The sequence below is a fragment of the Plecotus auritus genome (genome assembly GCF_963455305.1).
Source record: "Plecotus auritus genome assembly, chromosome: 1".
NCBI lineage: Eukaryota > Metazoa > Chordata > Mammalia > Chiroptera > Vespertilionidae > Plecotus > Plecotus auritus.
In genome coordinates, this window is record NC_137770.1 from 188,537,454 (window position 1) to 188,557,386 (window position 19,933).

Here is a 19,933-nt window from a genome sequence, read left to right on the forward strand (position 1 = left end):
CTTGTTGAGCCGCCCAAGCTTCACCAACCTTTTGATGGAACTCTTGTAATTATTACATGCTGGAATTGGTTCCCGGCATTAAGCCTCACCCGAGGATATTTTTTCATTGATTTTTTTAAAGAGAGTGGAAGGCAGGGGGAGAGGCAGAGAGGGAGAGAAACATCAATGTGAGAGAGACACATGGATTGGTTGCCTCCTTCATGGATTGGGCCTAACCAGGACTGGAGATCAATGCAACCAAGGTCCGTGTCCTTGAGCAAGCTGATGTTCTATCCCGAGCCAAACTGGCTAAGGCTCCTACCACTTTTAATGTTCTATTCCCTGAGCCAAACTGGCTAAGGCTCCTACCACTTTTAATATTCTTATCAGGCCATCAGGAGCCAAGTGGGAGGAATTAAGTCTGTGTTGCAGAAAAGACAATTGAGGACTCAATGTATCAGCATTTAGGTATAATAGAATCACATTATTCTCTACCTCCTAATATACAAGATTATACCAATACTAACCCATCAGCAATAAAATAAGCCTAATATGGGAGACGTGGGTAGAGGTGAAGAAGAAATTATGGCAAAAACTATTATAATAACTATAATCTGTATCATTTATTTTTTCAGTAATAATTCTCTCACTACTATACCAAAAGTTATATAAGGTTAGTGAAATCTCCTTTCTAGCATTATTATACATTTTCAGTATTTTTATCTTAAGAGTTTAATAGCTTCAGATTGTGGATGTATTGGTAAATTAATAATATAATAGAAGTAGATGTAAAAAATCAAATTAATACAAATGATTTCTTCAAAGTATGTATTTTAAAATCAGTTTGTTAAAACTTCACATATGCCAATCACCTAAGTCCTTATACTGTAAGACAACGTAGCATTTAGCCTCTAAACGTGGTTAGAATTTTCAAGTTCCCTCTTTAGCTACCAAATATTTAGATTTTTAGATAGTTATGCTCTTATGTAAGTTTAGCATATGCTTCCATTTGAGTTTAAAATGCTTTCTAATCTCAAGAATACCTGCTGGCAAGACAAACACTAATTATCCTTAGGTTAATCCTTAGATATTATGAAATAAATTGCTTTTGGGCCAAATTATGCAACCCATTTCAACAATGCTAGTCAAATCAGATATGGCCTTTAATTTTAAGTCACAAACCGTAACTATATTACATCTGGGTAACATTACTGTTAGGTAACAGATAATCTTCCAAACTGCATACTTAACGTAACAAATCACAAAAGCTTCCTAACCTTAGTTGGGAATATGGTAGACAGAGAGTAAGTTTTGAACCAGGCAGACCAGGATTCAAATCCTAGTTCTATCCCTTAGTGAATAAACCTGGGGCACCCTTTCTAAATACCATTTTCATCTGTGAAATGGGAATAATATTACCTAACTTCACAGGACTGTTGTGAGGATTAAGTGATATAGTGTAGATTCGATCACTGGCATCTACTATTACTATTTATTTAAATGTCTCTAAAAAACAAAAATATTCCTTATATCTAAAATTTAAAAAAGCAAAATACACAGCCAAGATTGCTTAGTAATATAGGAGTAGATATTCCTTCAGAAATGTCTTAAACTAAAATTTTAATCTGGTCTTTACTATAGATGGTGCTGGATACTCAGTTATCAGAAGATTATCTACTTAGAACCTATCTATAATTTATAGTAGCAGTTTTATCTTTTCTCAAACTTTGTAAATGTTCCAGTGAAAACTCCACAGTGCCACAAAGAATTTCTCTGTAGACCATGTGCTTTAGTAATTCTTTAAATAAATAAAGTTTTAATATAACCTAGTATCTTTACTAATGTCAGTTTAAATGTATCAAAACTGTTTAATAGCCCTGGCTGGTATGGCTCATTTGGCTGGGTGTCATCCTGTGCACTAAAAAGTTGCCAGTTCAATTCCCACACAGGGCGGGTTGCAGGCTCTATCCTCAGTGGGGGACATGCTGAGAAGCCTGGATTGATGTTTTGCTTTCACATCGATATTTCGCTCTACCTTCCTCTCTTCTCTAAAAAAAAAAAAAAATCTTTAAAAACAACAAAACACTATTAAACATAAGTAAATGCCATTTCTTGAGGAAATTGATCAAACTTTCTCAAGAACTTTTGTAAGCCATTTCAATTTAGAGAATTCTATATAGTGCCAGAAAGAAGCAATTCCTTCCTGCCAAACAGTAAAAGAATCAGACTCTTTCATGCTGGGCGCAGGTCATCCTATCCCTCATCGATGAGAATGTCATCCTTTTCAGGCACATCGATGAGAATGTCATCCTTTTCACCCTTATTACATACCCAGTGACCAGGATTTTATGGATTTTAGAAAATTAATACCGTACATAAACCTTATAACTCTTCCAGGGGGGGTGCAAGGCAAACATCTGGAAACCAAACATTCTAATGTTTCTCAGCAAAACTGACAGTCACACTCGAGGAGAAAAAGCTTCCTGTCAGTCAGATCAGTCCAGTTTTACCACCAAAGGAGTTTTGACACTAAATCGGGGAGGGGGGAGGATCCCAAACCTTGTGATTTACCTGAGCCCTAGTTCTGTCCATTAGCTACAGAGTAAGCCTAATACTGTTTTCAAATGTCTTAGGCAGCAGGGGGTGGGGGGAGGGCGGGTATCCGGCCCATGGGCCACATAAGGCCTGCGAAATCATTTGGTCTGGCCCTGCCAAGGCAAACGCAGGTGGGACTTGAAATTCAATAAATCTAGGAGCTTTTTCCATAGCAACATAAATTTAGATTAAGCAAAGGATGTTATAAATATCCAAATGGACTTTGGCAGAAAAAAAGGGTTCCCCGCCCCTGGTCTAAAGAAAAGACAACAACCATGTCTCTACCCCTAAACCTCCTTTCTGTCAAACGCCCATTTGTAGCCAACTGGAATGAAGATGGAATTGAGACAGACCCTTCAGGTTGGCAGGAGTTGGTATCATGGGACAAAGCAGTGTTGTTTTCTTCCCTCCTCCCTGCTCCCAAGAGCATCCAAAACACCATCTCTTTTCCTTTTCTCTGGGAATTATATTAACATTGAGTCCCTCAAAAGCCTATTTCAATCCTTAATATGCCTAACCTAGCAAAAGCACTGACCCCCCAAAGACTTCCCTCTGTCTGTCTGACTTCAGTTCCTTTTTAACATCTATTTTAATGCATTTATAACATGCAGTTACAGTAGAGTAAAATAAATATACATATTAAATCAAATTACTAATGTCCTGGACATATTTTTTAAAATACATTTTTATTGATTTCAGAGAGGAAGGGAGAGGGAGATAGAAACATCAATGATGGGAGAGAATCATTGATCAGCTGCCTCCTGTATGCCCACACTGGGGATTGAGTCTGCAATGCGGGCCATGTGCCCTGACCGGGAATCAAACCCTGACCTCCTGGTTCATAGGTTGATGCTCAACCACTGAGCCACACTGGCCAGGCTGGACATATTTTTACTTCAAAATTTTTCAAAATGAGAACATGAGCTCTTATTTATTGATCTTACTTAACTAAAAGAGGGCTGAAATTTCCTCATAAAACTGAAGGCTCTAAAGACAAGAATAAAGCTTCCATTTTTTAAAATCAGCTTCAGCAAGATCATGTAAAGCAAGATGTAAAGCCAATAACTAAAAGGTAACTCAGATTGCATGATGGTGGTGCTCCTCCTAAAGGAGCTTGATTGGCAGGAACACCCTTCAGACCACAGAAGAGCAAGGGGAATGGAAAACAAAACAAAACTGACAAACAAGAACCAGATGGAAAGCAGAAGTCAGGGCTCATCAGAAATTTATCTTTATTCAGATTACAATTCTTCAGAGCATCAAAGCTGTTTAAATTTGGCTAAAAGCATGCTTAAATAGAATATATATAAAATATGATTGTTTATATTTCTTTTGACTGGAAAGCAGAAAATACCATGTTATATTTCACCATATTTACTAATTTTATTCTGATGTAAAACATTCTAAATGAAAAAAAATCGTTTTAAAAGTGAATAAAATAATTTCCACGTTACCAACCCTGCTTGCTCATTTGGGTTCTGGGATGTTGCCTTCTTTGCAGTACATGCTCCTCTGTTGGCCTTTGGCTTGCATGAGGCTGTGAGCTACAATCCATGGCAGTCAGTTTCAGAGTCCTCACTCCAGTGTGCATCTCGTTTCTCTGCCACAAGTTTGATGAATTGAGAGTGACTAGCATAAAGCTTGAGTTTATCACTGATGTCCACCCACTTCACTTTTCCAGCATCATCTCCAGCTTCAAGGGTGAGGTTATCCATTATCTCACCTGGTTACCAAAGAAAAAACATCACCAAGAAAAAGCAATTCATTTATTTTTCAGCATAACTGTATCTTCAAGTATTCTTACTAAAAGTAAGTAAACAATCATCGTCTTAAGTGGCCAAGTGAATTAAAAACTAGGATATTCCAAATTTTCCAAATGCCCATATTTTAAACAGGTTTCTAAATTTTAAGGGGAGGTACCAGTAAGATAGCTTTTCTCTTTAGAAAGTAAGAGTATTATCCTAAAATAAAATTCATACTAAATAAGCATGAAACCCTGTATCAAAATAAATTCCAGAGAAATTAGGGATTTAAATGTAAAAAAAAAAAAAATTACTGGTGACTTGTTTTATAGTCTTAGGGTAACTGGACTTTTCTAAGTATGACACCAAATAAAAAACCATAAAAGAAAATATTTATCAATTACATTAATAAATTAAAAATAAGTGCTCTCACCTAGAGGTTTCCCCCACTTTGCTTTCTCCCACATCCCTAATCTATAACCAACAAATTTCATGTAATCCACTTACAACTCCTCTTTTGATAGTAATGTATGAAACAGTGCAAAACTGCCATTTTCCCAGAGCATTTTTTCAACCCGCTGAGACTTTGCTTCCTGGCAATTGTTGACAGTTTGACTCAGATAAACTCACAAAAATTCTCCACAGGTTTGAATAATGTTTATGTTGACACACACTTGTTATAAAATTATTTCAAACAATAAGACAGATATAAATCCCATTTCTTTTATCTTAGCCATACTTCCTACCCAAATCTCCAGTTGCTTTTGTTTTTTATTTTATACAAATAGACTCACACTATACAATTTAATAACTTTAAGGCACATAATTTTAGTCCATAAATTCAATCTTAATTTTATGTACTATCAGTGGATTAAAGAAAATACTTTTAAGGCTTTCTTTTTTGTTGTTGTTGCTAATCCTCACCTGAGGATATTTTTCTATTGACTTATTTTTTGTAGGGAAAGTGGAAGGGAGGGGGAGAGACAAAGAGAGAGAAACATCAATGTGAGAGAGACACATTGATTGGCTGCCTCCCACACCAGGGCTGGTGATAGAGCCTGCAACTGAGGTATGTACCCTTGACCAGAATCAAACCTGGGACCCTTCAGTCCGCAGGCTGATGCTCTATCCACTGAGCCAAACGAGCTGGGGCAAGGCTTTCTTCTATGTATTCTTTTAATATCAACTATTTTAAATATAACCCCATAGTTAGTAGTTGATTGGCTTAAGTTACTAAAATATTCCAGATTTAATTGTGCCTTAGTAGGCTGCTGGACTTAGACTGATCCTCTAACCCAGTCAGTTTAATAAACATAAGTAAAATTACCTGTTTCATCATGGTAGTTCACAGCTTCTGTCTCCATCCATGCATTATCAGTGTTCCGAGGATCATCAACATATCCCTTATATATCTATTTTTAAAAGGAGGCAGACAAAAAAAATAGTGTAGGGTGAAACAGGAATGGGTAGAGCAGAAGCGTGTTACTGTCATTAAAATCAGCAATGTAAATATCCTGTTCCAAAGAAATGTGCATATAATTAACATAACTGTTCACTTAAAGTGGTTAAGAAGGTAAATTATGTGTTTTTTACCACAATAAAAAAATAAACATAAATACCATAACATCTTTAATATAGCATTCCTTATGCTTATTTTAAATTTCCCAAAGAACAATATTCTCAAGAACCTTTGAGGCAACTTTAAAATTCACAAAACCCTCAACATCTCAGATTCTAATTTCAAAATTTAGTAACAATAATATTTGGGCCATATGGTTTTTTTAAATGTCTTTATAATTTAAGTATCTGTTAAATGAGATATATAAGTAAAGTTAGTAAAGACTAATATTTAAACTATTAATACATGAAAAGATTTGGATCTAGCTATCTAACACAAATGTGAACTGGATGATAAGATAAATAATTAAGAAATCCTAATTCTAAAAAGAAAACAAAGCAATAAAAAAAAAGCCAACCAAAAAAAAGAAAATCGGTCCTTTTCCTTATTATTAGTGTACATATACCTTATAAGGTGATTTTTAAATTTTTACAAAGGATATGTAGACAAAACAGACATGTGATTTAAATGGTTATAAACCAGAGGAACTCTGAACAACATAATTTCAAATGTAAATGTCCTTTCAAAAGAGCTGAATTCATGCAAAAAAAATTTAATGTTTTCTGTTGGATGGGTGAGCTCTGTATTACATTAGCTCATACCTAGTCTGAACAAAAACTAACAGAAAAAAATGTATTATAATAAACTAGAGGCCCAGTGCACAAAATTTGTCACAGGTAGGGTCCCTAGGTCTGGCTAGCAATCAGGGCCAATTGGGGCCTTCCTTCTGGCTGCCAGCCGGGGCCTTCCTTCCGACTGCTGACTGGGGCCTTCCTTCATTCCACGCCACCCCGTGGTGGTCAGCACACGTCATAGAGAGCGATCGAACTCCCGGTCTCCTGGTCGAACTCCCTCAGGGACACTTTGCATATTAGCCTTTTATATATATAGATGATGTAATCGAACTAAAGTTGGGCTATAAAAAGAAATCTATTTACAGTGTAGAACTACTACAATTTTAAGTTGTTTTATGAACAGGTATTACAAACATACAATATTTCCCCTTATTCAGAGAATGATCTACCAGATTTCTAGGTGAACTTTAAGTAATTCTCACTAACGCACAGATCTAATTCCTTCCTGGGAACCACCATTTCTTACCACTAGATGTTCCTGGCTGAAGAGTTTGTGCAACTGTTCCTCTAATTTTCTTTTTTCAGCACTGGATTTCTGTAAGGAGTTGAGAGCTTCCTCACCAAATTCTCTCTTCAGTGTAGCAGTAATCTTCTCTCCTGGGTCCACCATCCCCTAAGGCCACATTTTAAAAAGAAAAAAGAAAGAAAAGTAATAAGCTTTAATTTATCCAACAAATATTTACTGAGTGATGCATGTACCTTTCCTGGTCTATCTGCCCATAAACACGATCCCTATTCTTCTGTCATATATTCTTCCCTAAACCATGTGTTTCTAGCAGAAGCAGCCTATCAGGGTATCACAGATATATTTGACTAGAGTAATTGGCCCAAGGTTAGCCTATGGTAAACTGAGCAAATCAGACTCCTTTCCAGCTAAGGAAGGAAGGCCTGGAGGCAAGAAAGAATACAGAAAGTTGATACTTTCCCCATCGTTCATTCCATTCCAGCCACACTGACCTCTTCAATGTTCCTAAGACATTGCCAGACATACTCTCATCTTAGGGACTTTGCACGTGCTATATTACTTCTGTCCAAGATGCTTTTCCCCAGATATCCACATAATTCACGCATTCACCTCCTTCAAATCTTTACTAAAGGTCTTCTCTAACCTCTCTAAAATGGCAAAATCTCAAACATGTCCTGGTCCCCTTCCTTAAAATGTATCACCTTCTAAGATACCAGTATAATTAGTTATTTATCTTATATTATCTGTCTCCCCCACTAGAGTGTGAGCACCAAGAGGACAGGGATGTTTGTTCATGTTGCTCTGTTGCATCCTCAATGTCTGCATTGTTAGACAAAATATACAGATTAGATGAATGACTCTCAAAATTATATCAGTGATAATAATTCCCTAATTGGAATTTCAAATGAGAATAAAAATATAAAATCCTATGATGAAATCATTATTGCATTTTATACTCAGTATGAGCAAAGTTTTACTACTTGGCTTGTAATAATTAGCCTAGGCTTTCATCACAGTCAGCTGAGATATTCATTTCCATTCCATTTTTATCTTACAAAGAAAAAAACATTGCAAATAGTGGTATGTGTATAAAAAGACATCCTCTTGTAAAACTATCTCCATTTAACATTAGGGCATTAAATATAAAACTTTCTGCCATACATATATACATTTCTTAAAAGCCACTTAAAATATGCCACTGGGCCCTGCCGGGATGGCTCAATGGTTGAATGTCAACCTATTAACCAGGATGTCATGGTTCAATTCCTGGTCAGGGCACATGCCTGGGTTGCAGGCTCAATCCCCAGTGTGGGGTGTGCAGGAGGCAGCCAATCAATGATTCTCTCTCATCTTTGATGTTTCTATCGCTCTTTCCCTCTCCCTTCCTCTCTAAAATCAATAAAAATATATTTTAAAAGAAATATTTATATATATATTTCTTTTTTACATATATACCACTGATATGAAGTCAAAGTACACTCTTCCTGCTGATATGGAAATTTTTAATACTGTAAGAATTATTAAGTAATAAAAATTATCTAGTTTACTATTTCTAAAGTTATCACAATTCAACAACAAAAATGCTAAAAATCTTATTTCTGAGATGGGACCCAACATTAGTGAGTACCTACTTTACAACCACTGCTCTGCCTGCTATTTCTAGTAATCCTATTAAGTAGATAAGATGATCTTTATTATAAAGATGAGGTCCAAACTCCGTTATCACTCAGCTCAAAGTGGAAAGACCAGGATATGAGCCTAGGTCTAACTTCGCAGTCCATGTTCTTTCCCAAGGGGTTCAGATTCAGACTTAGATTCTAACAGCCTTGTTGTATTGATTATCCTAGAGTTGTTACCAACAATGACACTTCATTGCAGTGATGAATGACAAAAGAATTACTAATTGAAATGGTGAGGAATGGAGGATAGGTGGAGTAGAAAAGGTCCATACACAATGATCTTGTGGTAAATAAAGCAAATAAAACTAAACAGAACTTAAATCATTAATTTGATTTAATTTTAATGCTCACCCCTGGAATTGCCCATTCTCCACAGTCTTTCCTTTTGATTGCAACAAACTGTAAGATGTTTTTTCCAGAAATGGGGTGGGTGATTTTATTTCCACTTTTATCCCTTTTCCACCTGTAAATAGTAATGTAAGATCGTAACTAATTTAGAACAAAAGCCAAGGTCCTAGCTCAAGCTTGAGTCAAAGTTATAAAGATGTATTTCTCTTTATAACAGAGTACATATAAATTTACCTCAAATCAGTTTTTACCAAAAAAACATTTTGTATTAGAAAAACGTCTACTTTCATAATGAATATTCAGAATATAAACAGTTTTTACAGTACTAAAATACAACCAAAAAAAGAAGTTTAAAAGCAAGACAGAAATTACAGGAAGGATTACAGAAGTTTGGGTGTTTTTTTTTTTTTAAGTCCACAGATCCTTTTTAAGAATTACAAGTAGTGTAAAAGATCTGGTAATATTTGCTTTTTATAGTTCACTCTGTGGTATCAGAAAAACAGATTATACGACACAGATTTAGCTGTTCTCAAAAGTAGTGCTTCTCAATCTTTATGCCCCTTTTTTATTTAAAAAATATCTCCCTCTATTCTTAGTTTAATTTTAAGTTTTGAATTGATTTGCATATGGTGTTTTTAAATAGTATCAAGGCTATGTTAATTTCGGAATGCACTTTTTCTAGCCACAGCCTCTTCCCCAGAGATATTGATAAATCTCCCCCCTTCCCCTGTCCTACCCCCACCACATTTACCTCCCTCCACCCAATTTCAAAAATTGTTCTAATAACTTTCTTAGGCAAAGAGAAAGATACTGAACTTCTAATACTAAACTAAAAAAAAAACCTACAATCTGATCATTGCTCTGCAGGAGACTCAATGAAATAAACTAGATTAGATATGTTTCCAAATTTCTTTATATAGTGGCTGACTATCATATCTCACCTATAATTCCTCCCCTGGAAGAACTGATAGTCCAGCAATGGACTAGGTGTACCAGTTAGTAATGACAGATTTTACCAAAAAAATATTTTGTATTAGAAATATGTCTACTTTTTGCAACAAACTGTAATTTCCAGAAATGGGAATTTCCCATTTCCAGAAATGGGAAAACATGATAATTTCAAGAGAAATATCAAAAGTGCTTTAAAGTAATGTCCATCGCTAGCTACACATTTCCCCATCTTTCAGGTAATTTGTGGATACCGTCCCAATAGAACTTTTATTGTTTTGAGGCAAACCATTCAGAGACCCAATTTTCCACTTCGTTTGTTTTGAAGTGCTGCTCAGAAAGTGCATGTGCCATCGATCGGAACAAGTGGTAATCTGAAGGAGCAAGGTCTGGTGAATACAGGAGGTGGGTTAATACTTCCCAGGCAAGATCTTTTTTTTTTTAAATAAACCTTTATTGTTCAGATTATTACAGGTGTTCCTCTTTTTTTTCCCCCCATAGCTCCCTCCACCTGATTCCCCACCCCACCCCATGCCCTTACCCCCCGCTGTCATCCATAGGTATAAGATTTTTGTCCAATCTCTTCCCAGACCCCTCACACCCCCTTCTCCCTGAGAATTGTCAGTCCACTCCCTTTCTATGTCCCTGATTCTATTATATTCATCAGTCCATTCTGTTCATCAGATTTTTTATTCACTTGATTTTTAGATTCACTTGTTGGTAGGTATGTATTAGTTGTCATTTTGTTGTTCATAATTTTTAGCTTTACCTTTTTCTTCTTCTTCCTCTTTCTTAAAGAATACCTTTCAGCATTTCATATAATCCTGGTTTGGTGGTGATGAACTCCTTCAGTTTTCTCTTGTCTGTGAAGCTCTTTATCTGACCTTCAATTCTGAATGATAGCTTTGCTGGGTTGAGTAATCTGGGTTGTAGGTTCTTGCTGTTCATCACTTTGAATATTTCTTGCCACTCCCGTCTGGCCTGCATAGTTTCTGTTGAGAAATCAGCTGACAGTCGTATGGGTACTCCCTTGTAAGTAACTAACTGTTTTTCTCTTGCTGATTTCAAGATTCTCTCTTTGTCTTTTGCCCTTAACATTTTAATTATGATGTGTCTTGGTGTGGTCCTCTTTAGATTCCTCTTGTTTGGGGTTCTCTGTGCTTCCAGTACTTATAAGTCTATTTCTTTCACCAGGTAGGGAAAGTTTTCTGTCATTATTTCTTCTAATAGGTTTTCAATATTTTGCTCTCTCTCTTCTTCTGACACCCCAATAATTTGGATGTTGGTACGAGAGAACCAAGATAGCGGCATAGGTAAATACCTAAACTGCTGCCTCACACAACAATTTCAAAACTACAACTAAAAGACAAAATGTCTATCACCCAGAACCATGGGAAAGCTGGCTGAGTGGAAGTTCTACAACTAGAAGGAAAGAGAAAAGAGCATTGAGACATGCACAAGTGTTGAAGAGCTGAGGTACGGAGGCGCGCGAATCAGGCTGGTGGTGGGCGACTGGGTGCGCTGCTTTTTTCAACCTGAAGGAAGACAAGCTCCTGATTACTCTGAACTCCATTTTCTGGGGAGACGCTGGGGACCCAAACTCCTATGGGGAGAAGCTGGACTGTCTGCCATCGGGTCAGAAAGTGAGGGTGGCTTTCTTCCAGAGGTGCACGCAGCAATCATTGTTTACTGCACTGGGGCGCGGGGCACGGAACGCAGGGACTTGGAAACGTGGAGACGCAGAGACGGCTGACTGGCAGCCATCGCTCTTTGACACGCCCTAGCCTAGTGACTCCCTGAGACCCCGCCCTGCACAATCTACAAACCCACCCAAGCTCCACACAGCGGCTTTTGCATATAAATGGTCTGCCCTATTGTAACTTAACTTAACAAACTGCAATTCTGGTCAGACAGCTCCAAAACCTCCAAACCCCAAGCAAAGAGGAGAAAACTGTAGTTCTCGCTGTAGCTCCTGCTGGGTGGCCTCAGACAGTAGCTGACCTGCACCCCATTGGAGATCCAGAAGCCAGTGTACCTAGTGGTCAGTGTGACACGACACCAGATTTCAACTCCTCACATCCATAAGTGACACATTCAAGAGGCAGACTCAGTGAGCACCAAAGCCCCACTGAAGCAAGTCCTGCCCCATAAGCATGTCTCCAGCACAGCAGTTCTTCCATTATAGACACAGTGGGTCCTCACAGCCAATTGGCCTGGAGGTCAATTCCTCCCAGTGTACCAACAGCAATCAAGGCTTAATTACACCAAGACTTTGCACCCAGCCCACAAAGGGGTGCACCAAGAGTGTCCACCTCAGGTGATAGGGGAGGCTGAACCACTGGTCACCTACCACAGAAAACTACTCCATCAACATAGGGAAGAAGCAAAATGTGGAGACAAAGAAACATGTCACGAATGAAAGAAATGGAGGACAGCAAACTACTGGACATAGAGTTCAAAACCACATTTATAAGGTTACTCAAGAATCTTCTAAAAACCGCTGAGAAACTTGATGAGACCTCCGAGGAGCTTAGTGAGACCTTCAAGGACCTTAATGAGAATGCCAAAAAAATGGAAAAGGACCAGTCAGAAATTAAGCATACACTGTCTGAAATAAAGAATATACAGAGCCGAAACCGGTTTGGCTCAGTGGATAGAGCGTCAGCCTGCGGACTGAAGGGTCCCGGGTTCGATTCCGGTCAAGGGCATGTACCTTGGTTGCGGGCACATCCCCAGTGGGAGGTGTGCAGGAGGCAGCTGGTCGATGTTTCTCTCTCATCGATGTTTCTGACTCTCTATCCCTCTCCCTTTCTCTCTGTAAAATATCAGTAAAATATATTTGAAAAAAAAAAAGAATATACAGAAATTCAACTGTAGATCAAAGGACACCAAGAATCCAAAGATCTGAAATATGAGGAAACAAAAAACACCCAACCAGAAAAACAAAAAGGAAAAAGAATCCAAAAATATGTAGATAGTATAAGAAGCCTTTGGGACAATTTTAAGTGTACCAACATCTGAATTACTGGGGTGCCAAGCAAGATCTTTTAATGTGTCTTTAACTGTTTTTGAAGTGTGTGATGGTGCATCATCACGAAGCAAAATTACTATGCCATGTCTTCTGGAACATTCTGGTCGTTTCACAATTAAAGCATGGTTCAAATTGATTATTTGTTGTCGGTAGTGATCAGTAGTAACGGTTTCACGTGGTTTTAGAAGCTCATAATACACCACACCTTCCCGATCCCACCAAACGCAGAGCATTGTCTTCTTTCCGAAGCGATTTGGCCTTGCAGTCGATGTTGATGGTTGACCTGGACCAACCCATGATTGGTGCATTTCGGATTTTCAAAATAAATCCACTTTTCATCGCCAGTCACAATTCAATGCAAAAAAGACTTTTTTTCGTGCCTTTGAAGCAACATTTTATGGATGACTTTTCCGTTTTCCATTTGTCTTTCGTTCAGTTGATGTGGCACCCATTTTCCTTCCTTTAAAATCTTTCCCATTGCTTGTAAATGATCAGAAATTATTTGCTGAGCAACATTTAATCTTTCTGCAAGTTGTTTTTGAGTCTGACATGCATCTTCATCCAATAATGCTTGTAATTGTTGGTCTTCAAACTTTTTTGGTTGACCTGGTTGTTCTTTGTCTTTCACATCGAAATCATCACTTTTAAAGCGTTTAAACCAGCGTTCACAAGTATCTTGAGATGGAGCATGTTCACCATAAGATTCCCGAAGTATTCAGCAGCACTTTTCTTCAAGATAAAGTAATGAATTAAAACTTTCCGCAAATGCTCTTTTTTTGGCACGAAATTCGACATTTTTAAGCGTAAAAATATCTATGATGTTAACACCTTCAGCAAATTTGACAAATGAAGTTCTGAAGCTTGTTGTCTAATACAAAATAGCATACATATCAAATTGCATATATATCAAAATATGTATAATTCCATCTACTGAACAAAATCTGCATTAACCAGTACACCTCATACATGTAAGTGAATAAAGTATAAGCCACAGTCACAGTTTGATAAGTATAGTAACTAGAAATGAATGAATAATTGGTACAAGAAGACAAAACCTTTGTTTTTTGTTTTTTAAATTCTCTACAGCAGTGGTTCTCAACCTTTCTAATGCCGCGACCCTTTAATACAGTTCCTCATGTTGTGGTGACCCCCAACCACAAAATTATTTTCGTTGCTATTTCATAACTGCCGTTTTGCTACCGTTAATGAATCGTAACGTAAATATCTGTTTTCCGATGGTCTTAGGCGACCCTGATAGCGGTTCTCAACCTGTGGGTCGCGACCCACAGGTTGAGAACTGCTGCTGTAGAGCTTAAGACCATTGGAAAACACAGATTATTTACATTACGATTCATAACAGTAGCAAAATTACAGTTATGAAGTAGCAACGAAAATAATTTTATGGTTGGGGGTCACCACAACATGAGGAACTGTATTAAAGGGTCGCGGCATTAGAAAGGTTGAGAACCACTGCTCTACAGGTTAGAACAGTGGTCGGCAAACTCATTAGTCAACAGAGCCAAATATCAACAGTACAACGATTGAAACTTCTTTGGAGAGCCAAATTTTTTAAACTTGAACTTCTTCTAATGCCACTTCTTCCAAATAGACTCGCTCAGGCCATGGTATTTTTTGGAAGAGCCACACTCAAGGGGCCAAAGAGCCGCATGTGGCTCGCGAGCCGCTGTTTGCCGACCACTGGGTTAGAACATTTTTTAAAATATATTTTTATTGATTTCAGAGAGGATGGGAGAGGGAAAGATAGATAGAAACATCAATGATGAGAATCACTGATCAGCTGCCTCCTGCACACCTCCCACTGGGGATCAAACTATGACCTCCAGGTTCATAGTTTGACACTCAACCACTAAGCCACACCACCAGGTCACAACATCTGTTTTTAAGGATGCCAGACAGACAAGTCACAAGGGAGAAATGAAGTTGTAAAATAAAATGATGTGTTCAACACAGAGTCCCCAGTCTGTTGATTTTTTTAAAAAAATTACTTAATTATAATATCTTTCACTGGATAAAAAAAATAAATAAAATGTGTTTGAGAAACTGAATGTAGTCCTGGCCAGGTAGCTCAGTTGGTTAGAATGTCGTCCTGTATACCAAAAAGTTTCAGGTTCAATTCTGGATCAGGGCACATAACTAGGTTTTGGGTTCAATCACTGGTAGGGGCACTTACGGAAGGCAACAGATCAGTGTTTCTCACGTCGATGTCTCCCTCTGTCTCTCTCTCTCCTTTCCTCTCTCTCAAAAAAAAATTAAAAAACAACCATATCCTCGGGTGAGGATTTAAAAAAAAGAGAGAAAGCACAATATTTACAGCCAAATACCCGATTCAAATTTCTTATCTACAAGATTTAGGCAAGTCACTTACCCTCAGTGAGTCTCCATTCAGGTATACAAAACAGATGTGTTAATACCTACTTTGAGGAATTTTGTGAGAAACAAATGGAAAAACTAGTAACACCTAGCAAAATACCTAGAGTAGAGCTATATTTTTAGTAATTTGTTTAGTCTTGTTGATTTTTCAACATCTTTCATTCTTTGCTTCCTTGCCTTCCCACAACCACTCCTCTATCTAGAGAGGAACTCATCATTTAATATATGCATTACTGACACAGCAAAGAACATCAACCTAGGAGTACAGCTGAAAGCTAGATGCCACCACTTGTGGGCTCTTTTATAGCCTGGACCATCATCTCTAAGGCTTCAGTTCTCTCATCTGTGTAATAAGGGAGTTATGCTCATAAAGTCTACATTTCAAAAAACATGACATACAATCGCCATGTTTAATCAGAACTCATATTTGGTCTACTACAGATGAAGATAAGCTAATTAAAGGCTAACTTTCAATTCTCTGGCTTCCTTTGCTGCTTCTTGTCCCCTTACCAGCATTCCTCCTTCAAATGTTTGACACCTTCCTGCTTTTAGCAAGCCTCACCAAAATTAGAAAGAAACTGATACTGCCATTAATACTTACATTGTTTTATTTATATTCATTAATAAGAATATATTAACTCTTCCTATCTCATTTAAACTGTAGTTTCTAAAGTAAATTAGATGAATAGACAGGTATGTTGACAGGTTTTGGGTTCAATCATCTCTGGACTTGATCCAGGAGTAGATAGGTAGGTAGTTAGATGAGTGGGTGGCTGAGTGGATGGATGGATGGATGGATGGATGGATGGATGAATAACTGGATGGATGGAAGATAGATAAATGGATAGATGAAAGATAAAACTGAGGTGCAGTATAAAGGACTAAGAGTAAGATCCCTTTTGGCAGAGGAATAGAAAAGTCAAGTAAAAGAATCAGATTGGGTGAGTATTGGTAACCTTTCCGGTAACGTGAAAATAAGAAAAATAAGCTGCTTTCCTAGAGTTAAATTATGAAATCATTATTATATGTCATAATATAATAATGATAGATGCTCAATAAGTATCTTGATGAATTAACTTTGTTTAGATAATGCCTAACCTAGTCATACAACTAACTACAGCTTCACACTTATATCACATCACTGTAATTTTACATAAAGTCCTTTTAACATATAGATTTTATGTGTGTACATATGTATATATGTTTGTACACACAAACACATATAAACATGTATACTAGTATACACAAATAATACATGTATACATATGTGCATACACCTATATCTGTCTATGTAAACACATGGTTATAGTCTGTATTTTTCCAATCACTTAGCTTTCTGCTACTGAAATGTTTTTTAGTTCTTACCTGGTTATGATGGGATCTGCAGCATGATTTGGGCCCCATCGCCCCAAAAGTCCTCGGCCAACCAACCCTGTGCGTCCTGCAGGATTTCTAAAAAAAAACACAGAACAAAATCAACTGAATGGGTTCATCTTGTTTAACCTAACTTGATATGAGTTAATAGAAGGTAGTAAGATCAATAAAAGGAAAATAGTATCCCCTCCCTAATTCAGTAGCACTATCACATATCTGTACTGAAGGCACATATATTGCCTTACATGGATTGTTATTTAACTTTCCTTTGTGCATGTCTTCAGCTCTGGACTTGAACCAGGAGCAGGATCATTTCCAAAGCTGTTCTATGATATAAGAATTTGTTAGTTTTCACCTGTACTCCTAAATTCAAACTAAAATGTTACTGGACTCTTAAATCTTGGGGGATAAACTGATCTGCACCTAAACGTATATCTCTACAGCAGTGACAATTTATTCAGGACACTCAAATTTCTCTTCACTTTATCATCAGCCTCTCTTTCTACTCCACCCTCCTACAACCTTTTCCATTAAAATATTTTTTGTTACATTTTGAAGTCCATTTTTCCCTCAGTGTGTTCTGAATTTTTATCACCAGTAACATGTATTTTGTAGCATAAATGAAGTAGTAGTATTAAACATCTCAAAATTTCAAGTATTTCAATTATTCAATTTTTAAAGAAACCTATTTTATAAAAATGCCAACTTACTATTTAACCTAATGCCATAACCCAATATTACAAAGTCTGTCAGATAAACCTAAGAAGACTCATGCCTGAGCATTTTTCTTCCAATCAATATTCCTTAAATGTTCAACTTTCATCATTATGTATTCACTAGAGGCCTGGTGCATGAAATTCATGCACGGAGGAGGGGTCCCCTCAGCCCAGCCTGCACCCTCTCCAATCTGGGATCCCTCTCACAATCTGGGACTGCTGGCTCGTAACTGCTCACCTGCCTGCATGCCTGATAGCCCCTGACTCCCCGCCCCGCGCCAGCCTGATCACCCCTAACTGCCTCTGCCTGCTGGCCTAATTGCCCCCCCCCACCAGCCTGGTCGCCCCCAACTGTCCCCCCCTGCCGGCCTGGTCACCCCAGACTGCCCCCCAACCAGCCTGGTTGCCCCAAGTGCCCCCACCTGCAGGCCTGGTTGCCCCCAACTGCCACCCCTGCCTGCCTGGTCACCCCCAACTGCCACCCCTGCTGGCCTGGTTGCACCCAACTGCCACCCCTGCCAGCCTGGTCCTCCCTCACTGCCCCCCTCTGCCGGTCTGGTCGCCCCTCACTGCCTCCCCTGCCAGCCTGGTCACCCCAAGCAACGTGCTGTTCAGTCATTTGGTCGTCTCTCACTAATCCCCCTGCTGGCCTGGTCGCCACACGCAGCCTGCTGTTCAGTTGTTTTGTTGTCCCTCACTAACCCCCCTGCCAGCCTGGTCGCCCCACGCAGCCTGCTGCTCGGTCATTACTGTGAGGGCATCCTGACCAATTTGCATATTACCCTTTTATTAGTATGAATAAAATGCCCCAATTCACAATCTTAACCTCTGTAACATTGTATCTTTTGTCCTCCCAGTAGATAAAAGCAAATAACTTGCCAAAATTTTTCTTTCAACCATCTCTTCTTATTCTGGTCTGTTATTAAAGTTAAATGAATTTTTATATTATTTTGTAGTGGACTTAGAAATATTTCAGCAAGACTTGCAGATAAAGACAGAAAGACAAAACACCTGGCCAGGTGACAATAATTCTACTTTGGGCCCCTTGAAATGATCCTATAGGGCCTAGACTAAAGATAAATCTCACTTTTTGCTCCAGGCAAACTAGAGTTGGTTTCTATTAGTCCAAGAGTCTGGACTAGAGCAACATGCTACTTGGCTTTGCTGTCTATCCTTTTATATGTGTACGTATCTTTTGATATATTTTACTAAGAAAAGAACCTAAGGAATAAGTCAAATACAAGGACAGTTTGACCTAAAAAAGATCCAGTAACATACAAAGGTGAATAAGTTATGACCAAAAAAAGAATTTAGCAAAACTAAAGGACCAGGTTGCAGCAAGAGGAGCACTCTTACTTTCCTTGTCCTAGAGAAACTAAGAATACAAATTGCAACATTTTTGCAAGACGTGAGAACCAAGATTACAAAACTGTGAACATCCCTTTGTTTTATTTGGGGCATGCTAATTTTTACATTTCTTCTAAACTTTTATAATGTCTTCTTAAGAAAATGGAAATTTTTGGAGTTGTGTAGAAAAATCTTTTTTAAAAGTATACAAAGATTTTTGATATTTGATTATTGGGTTATTTTTATTTTTACTCTTATGTTTGGATAATTCTTACTTTAAGGCATTATCACATTTAATAAATAACTACTTAACATACAATTTTCAATCCTTTCTCTGTTAACTTATTCAATTATTTCTACATTCAAGGTTGAGTTACAAAAAGATGCACTCAGATCCTGCCTCTGCCACTTCTGAACTATATGCAAATCACTTACATTCTCTCTCTTTATCTGTAAATGGAACTAGAAATATCCACTCACAGAGTTATTGTGACAATTTAATTAGATCACATATATAAATTCTTTTGTACAATGTCTGGCACATGCAAGCACTTCATAACTGTTCACTATATTTTCTACCTTTTGAAGACCCACTATTATAAAAAGTTCCATTCCCAGTACCTACCTAGGTCTTCCATTTTCAATCTCATACCGGCCATTCTGGCTCTTTCTCTCAACATGCCCATCTTTTTCATTAAACTTGGGAGAAAAATTACTTTCACTGTAACGAGAATACCAATGCAAAATAAGAAATAATAGTCCAGTACTACCAACAGCTTAATAATGCCAATCTGTTATTTATTTATAATAAGTAGTATCCCTGAAATTAAAAGTTTTAAGGCTTAGTTTTTATTTATAAATCTACCTGACCCCTTCAAAACAGTTTCTGAGAAAAAAAATCTGTTAACCAAAACACTTTTCAATACAAGGATGTGTAACATAATCAAACTGGGAAGGACACATGGCAGAAGAATTGGACTTCCTCCCATGTGCTACAAAAAGTCTATATTACTATTAGTAAGAAGGAATTGTCTGTGGGCAAATTATGGCAATTAATGATTTCT

The 19,933-nt window shown here is 37.7% G+C and overlaps 1 protein-coding gene across 5 annotated transcripts in view; it reads right to left on the minus strand.

Moving 5' to 3' along the window:
* Window positions 1–3,782: 3,782 nt before the first annotated feature.
* The window catches only part of NUDT9 (nudix hydrolase 9), a 30,743-nt gene continuing 14,592 nt past the window's right edge, over window positions 3,783–19,933 (minus strand). For 4 of the 5 annotated variants that reach the window (XM_080662680.1, XM_080662677.1, XM_080662681.1 and 1 more), the window contains exons 3-8: window positions 19,495–19,590; window positions 16,798–16,884; window positions 9,066–9,177; window positions 7,036–7,182; window positions 5,644–5,728; window positions 3,783–4,297 (exon numbers count right to left, since the gene is read on the minus strand). In XM_080662680.1, coding sequence (XP_080518806.1) covers window positions 4,119–4,297; window positions 5,644–5,728; window positions 7,036–7,182; window positions 9,066–9,177; window positions 16,798–16,884; window positions 19,495–19,590 — 706 coding nt within the window. In that variant the 3' untranslated portion in view covers window positions 3,783–4,118. The remainder of the gene's footprint in view (window positions 4,298–5,643; window positions 5,729–7,035; window positions 7,183–9,065; window positions 9,178–16,797; window positions 16,885–19,494; window positions 19,591–19,933) is intronic. The other variant, XM_080662679.1, reaches the window with a different exon arrangement.